Source organism: Etheostoma spectabile, chromosome 21, assembly GCF_008692095.1.
Source record: "Etheostoma spectabile isolate EspeVRDwgs_2016 chromosome 21, UIUC_Espe_1.0, whole genome shotgun sequence".
NCBI classification, from domain to species: Eukaryota; Metazoa; Chordata; class Actinopteri; order Perciformes; family Percidae; genus Etheostoma; species Etheostoma spectabile.
The window spans coordinates 20,057,510-20,063,475 of NC_045753.1; the positions used below are offsets into that span (position 1 = coordinate 20,057,510).

The 5,966-nt window shown below is 39.0% G+C and overlaps 2 protein-coding genes across 3 annotated transcripts in view; one reads left to right on the forward strand and one right to left on the reverse strand.

The window, feature by feature from the left end:
• adprh (ADP-ribosylarginine hydrolase) overlaps nt 1–5,966 on the reverse strand; it is a 27,477-nt gene that overhangs the window by 18,872 nt on the left and 2,639 nt on the right. The gene's annotated exons all lie outside the window — the stretch shown is intronic.
• On the forward strand, nt 2,832–5,780 carry LOC116671302 (uncharacterized protein DDB_G0290685). Of its 2 annotated transcripts, XM_032502490.1 has the most exons (3): nt 2,832–2,986; nt 3,890–3,934; nt 4,069–5,780. In XM_032502490.1, the coding sequence occupies exons 2-3, from the start codon at nt 3,895–3,897 to the stop codon at nt 5,373–5,375; spliced, it is 1,347 nt and encodes a 448-aa protein (XP_032358381.1). In that variant the 5' UTR covers nt 2,832–2,986; nt 3,890–3,894; the 3' UTR covers nt 5,376–5,780. The 2 variants fall into 2 exon arrangements, with proteins under 2 accessions (XP_032358381.1, XP_032358382.1); XM_032502491.1 differs by lacking the exon at nt 2,832–2,986 and having other exon boundaries at nt 3,878–3,934.

Genomic DNA, 5,966 nt, shown 5'->3' on the forward strand with positions numbered 1-5,966 from the left:
TGGAAAAACCAGAAGGCACATAACACCGGCTGTCGGACTCCCTTATAACGTGGAGGCTAAATAAAGACACAGCTGCAAAGCAATTTTAGAAGGCAGCTTTCCAGCGGGCAATTTACAGATATAGCAGTATGAGTGTGGCTCATTATTTCTGGTGCTCTGTTGGGCAAACAGCCTTTCTCTATAAACAAACCTTGGCCTATACTCCTGCTTGCCTGGGCTGGTCTTAAAGGTCTTAAATAGGTTTTAAAAAGTTTTATGTGTAAATTTATAGTTTTGTTTTGCACTGCCTCTTGGGACCCCTAGTGTTCTGGCAGTGTATATCATTTATATCATCTATATTGTGTTAAGTTTCTTCTTCAGTTTGTATGTGAATTAACTCTTATATTATTTTGATGCTCTGATGCGCTAATGTGTGTGTGTGTGTGTGTGTGTGGGTGTGTGTGTGTGTGGTGTTGTGGGTGTGTGTGTGTGTGTGTGTGTCGTTTTCATTCCCTTTTAGTTGCGTTGAGCCGAAGGTGTTGGTGTCAGGTGGTGGTATCCCTCCTGTGGCTGTGTGTCTGTGTTCACTGTTGTGTGTTACGGGTGACTTTCCCTTTTCCTATCCCTCACTGCCTTTACTCCCTCCCCCTCCACTGGTAAGCCTCAGCACAATTATATACCTCCCCCCCCCCCCCCCCCCCCCCCCTTTAGGTATGAATGTGTTTTAACTGTTGTTGTTTTTAAACTGATTGTAATAAAATGTTCCTTTAAACCTCGTCTCCGGCTGTGTTGTATGTTGTTATTGACAATTCTGACTTTATAAAGACAAAGCTTTTGATGATTTTACCATAAAAAACATTTATATTGTTTAACCATGACTTAAAGGGGGAAGTACACAAATGGAACAAAACAAAGGAGCGGAATGCCCTAATCCTGTGTGACGTTATTATATATCACTAACTTTGTAATTGGGATTAAAAATCACTCATTAGTACTTAAAATCCTTCTCTGGGCGAAATTCCCAGGGTGGCGTTGTCGTTGTTTGTATTCAGTCTCTGTCCACTCTCTTGCGCCGCCAAACAGACATAAATGAAATGCCAAATCTCCTTTATTACACCAGGACAACATTGACTCACCATTTACACAGCTGCACTACTCAATTCATTATACTTGATGTATATTAATTTTAATCTGTGTGCTAGTTAGTGTACAGTGCATGAATGTAACTGACTTACAAATTTGTCATTTTTGTTGCTGTACAAACCTTAATTGAATTGACTTGTCATATAAGGATGTGAAAAAAAGGCCTACAGGATAATCATTTTACACTTAACATTAAACGGTTTACCTATGGGCCTACCTATTTATTCACTCCTGTTCCAAATGTCATAATTCAAGAGTAGAATATTGACTAAATAATATTGTAGCCGCATCTTTAGATATAGCACCAGAAAATGCTAAAGTGTTCTAAAAGAAACAGAACTAGGAACTGAATAGCCTATTAAAAAAAAGCCTAAGAATACACCAAACCTTGGTCAAGAGGTTTTCCCCTTTTGGGACAAGTACAGATTTAAACAAGAGTGTACAACCATGCTAACAGATCTGGAAGCGTCTGTGCTAAATGCTAACATCAGCATGCTAAAATACTGATGCTAAGCAAGTATTACCATGTTCACCATGTTAGTTTAGTGTGTTAGCAAACACAAAATACGGCAGCTGATGGGAATGTATTCAGTTTTGCAGTTATTTAGCCGTGAACCAAATATTCTCATCATTTCTGACAAACTATATTCAATAAATAAATGATTATGTCTGTCATGCTCCTTTCTTGCTGACAGGGGTGAGCATCTCTATGTCTGTTGTCTCTCTGACCAGATGAACCTTGTGTAACCCATGGATGGATTATCCAGGCAGATCACAGCCTGAGACCCTCCTCCCCTCTCCCCCGCCAGCACTATTACCTCTAGTGTAGGTGTAAAGACTTTTAAAGGAAGTTCAACAAACAACTTTCATCCAACAGAGGATGCTCACTTAAAAAAAGGTCACACTGTGCAGTCAGTTTATCCCAATCCCTGTTAATGAAATACTTAACATAAGAACGTAAGAAAATCAATGCAACTCTCATGTCTGTATGGTAAATATGTACCTAGAGCCAGGAGACGCTCAGCTCAACTTAGCATAAAGACTGGAAACAAGGGAGAAATAGCTGGCACAGCTAATTAAAACGTTACCGGTACCTTGTGTGTTTCATCCGTATTAAAAAACAAAAGTGTTAAAATGACAATTTTTTGGCTGGGCACAGTGACTTCCTGTAAGTATTGTATCAAAGAGGAAGGTGATATTGTTTAAAGTCTGTTTGACCCTAACAGCTGTCAAAAAACACCGATTGATTTAATTATTACTGTGTTTAAGGCATAAATTAAAAGGAACTGACAGATTACATTTCACTGAAATTGTATTTTATATAATTTTAAGTGACAAATAAATTGATTGATTGATTGATTCTCTTATACGAAGACATCTAGCTATGGCTAGCAACATAGCCCTTGTAGCTAAGGTGGCACATATATATCAGACTTTGGCTACATAGGTATTAAGATCAATTCATTGTTTGTTTTAGTCTTTTCATAGGATTTATTGACAAAAATAAAACCATATTGTATATACATAAAAACAATGTTATTTCCCCACTGAGGATCAATAAAAAGTACAAAATTAAAATAAAAAATGATTAAATGTTTCTTATCATTGTAGTTCTCTACAGAAAGAAAAAAAGAACCGTAGAATTCTAGAACTCTACGTGTCATACAGTTTATGGCATCACAATAGAATTAAGATGTTACACAGGAGCTACAGAATTCTGCTCTCACAGATCAACACAGATCAGCATTCAAAACACATTGCAGCACCTGTGGTTTATCCTAGGAGACTTGTTTTTTTCACCAATAAATATTTTTGCGACAGAAGACCATTCATTTGTAACTGGTCTGTGATTTTTCTCTGACAGGTAAGTCTACAACTTTGTGCATAGGAGCATTCCTCCAAAAATATAGTCTATAATTTTAGTAATAACATGACTCTGCTGGAGTCTACTTAAATAGTCAGTCATAGTGTTAATTCATTTGTTTTGCAAACTTGTTCATTATTAAAAAATGACATTAATATGCTGGTAGGGGATTGTATTTGATGATCATATTTAGTAGACTGGGTCGACCACGACCACTCTGCTGGTGATATGATTTGGCCCTGCAGCTCGGTATGGAAACCTGCACGTTTAATTCTCCTGCTTCAGTTCACAATTTTGAGGGATCCAATCACAAACTGGCATATCTACTTGGCAAGCTATTGACGAGTTTAACACAATGATAATAGAGCGACCAAGCACCTTCTGCATTTAACGAAATCACCAAAGTGCAGAAAACTCCTTGATGCCGCTGATCGTTGGTCTGATTGGTTGAAGGACTTTCCAACTGTGTTTAGAGTCATTTGAACTATGCCCGTTGGTCCCGCCTTGCACAGAGAAAATACATAGCGGACTCCCCAGACCAACGCTCAATCCCAAATCTATTGAGCTTGACTTGGTCTGGTGATCGCCGGACTACATATTTAGTCTTGTTCATAAGGAATGCCTGAGACTGAAGGAAAACAAGTGCTGTATATTAAGTTTTATTGAATTCAACATGTTAGCACAAATTGTGAGACTTGTGTGTGCTAGATGTAGTGGGGAAACATATTTTAATATGATCACATAATAAGGGGAACTCCTACTAGATAAGCTGCCAGTGTAACATGCTAAATGTAAACTTTTAAGATTTGAAGTTTCAGAACTAAAATGTAAATATTTGCAGTAGGATGGACAACATTGTGATACTGTAAGATCATTTTAGATTTCTTTGTCTGACCAATTTAGTCAAAATGGATGAAAGAGGAGATGGGGAACACAACGGTAGAAATCGTAAGTACTTGGTTCATCATTTTACACAGACCTATTTGATGTTCAGTCTTTCCAAAAGCTATTTAAGGCAGACTGGTTTACAGTTTAATTCAGGAATTGAAATTTGTAACATAATTCTCTACCTGATCTTGTAGGCAGAGAGCTTCACCTGCATTTATTTCCAAGAGGAGAACGGCCACCAGCCGATCAACGTCATGCTGGAGTTATTGCCTGGATGGAATTTCTCTTTAATCATGAACAAGAGGAGCCCAACTTTGCTGTGTTACTAGACTTGCTGAACCAAAATGGCGCTGACGATAATGATAACAATGAAAACCAGGGTGATGAAAACCAGGACAATGAAAACTATGAAATCAATGAAAACCAGGATAACAATGAAAACCAGGACAACGATGAAAACCAGGACAACGATGAAAACCAGGACAACGATGAAAACCAGGATAACGATGAAAACCAGGATAACGATGAAAACCAGGACAACGATGAAAACCAGGACAACAATGGAAACCAGGATAACAATGAAAACCAGGACAACAATGAAAACCAGGATAACAATGAAAACCAGGACAACGATGAAAACCAGGACAACGATGAAAACCAGGATAACGATGAAAACCAGGACAACGAAAACCAGGACAACAACAAAAACCAGGACAACGAAGAAAACCAGGACAACGAAAACCAGGACAACAATGAAAACCAGTACAACAATGAAAACCAGTACAACAATGAAAACCAGTACAACGATGAAAACCAGAATAACAATGAAAACCATGACAACGATGAAAACCATGACAGCAATGAAAACCAGAATAACAATGAAAACCATGGCAACAATGAAAACCAGGACAACGATGAAAACCAGGACAATGACGAAAACCATGACAACAACGATTACATTGTCAACAATGATAACAATGGCAAACATGACAACGTTGGCGCCATCCACAACGACAATGTTAATAACAATAAGGAAAATGCAGAAGATGCTGGTGCTAGTGCTTGGGTTGAGGTTGGAGTCAACCAGGGTGTAGAAGATGACAACCCCCTGCCTGGAGGATCCAAGAGAAGGTCAAGAGAGGAGGATGAACAGGACATTGAGAGAAGCAGCAAAAAATACAGATGGTGGGATGAGTTTGCTGAAAGCAGCACTGACAGCACCGACTGTTACAATTTTAACAAGAAAACTGTAAACAGTCCAGTCAAACATACTAAGGTTGTTGAAGAAGACCCTCTGCCTGGTCCATCCAGGAAAAGGACAAGAAAGAGTGATAGAGTTGAAAATGACAGAAGCAGCAAAAAATCAAGACACTGTGACACAGTTATCGTCACAACTGGCAACAATCTTGCTTACTTTAGTGGCAATATGGACATGGCTAAAGATGCAGGTGCTGCGGAAGAGACTGACGAGGAGGAGGAGGAGAAGCAGCTGGATGAGTAGGAACCACTGCCAGGAGAATCTAGCAAGAGGTCGAGGTAGGACAATGAGGAAGAGGATGTGACAGGCAGCAAACAATTCAAATGTTAAAACGAGATACCAGCGATGAAGACTGACGCCGGCAATGAGATTAGATTATTAGATACAATTTGACTTTTTTTAACCCTACTTTACTCCACTATGTTAGCCAATAGACCTTTTTCACAGCAGACATTTTGACTTGCAAGCACAGCTGAAATTGATAACCTTAACAATGGGCTCAATTCCATCAAGAGTCCCAGTAAGCTATTTCAGTGAGTCATACACCTGTGCTTTTCCTTCTATGACAACTATGTCACCATATCTGCCGTGAAAAAGGTCAATTTCTCCTTTCTTTATGATGTTGTCTTACCCATTGAAATGCTCACTTTTGGCACCCATTTGCTTATCGTCCTGGAGGGGGGATCCTTCTTGGAGTGTTGCCCTCCCGAGGTTGTTCCTTCTTTATTGACTTCCTAATTGTAGTTTTTCCTCGTTATCATTGAAGGTTTAAAGGTCTTACTGTGTGAGCTATAGGTCACCCAGTCTTACATTTCCAACAATTTGGTGTGTCTT

Bases quoted from the DNA above. Each gene is read 5' to 3' on its own strand.
- LOC116671302 (XM_032502490.1), top strand. From the start codon at position 3,895: ATGGATGAAAGAGGAGATGGGGAACACAACGGTAGAAATC. The intron at 3,935-4,068 runs GTAAGTACTTGG...CTGATCTTGTAG, and splicing joins GGAACACAACGGTAGAAATC to GCAGAGAGCTTCACCTGCAT.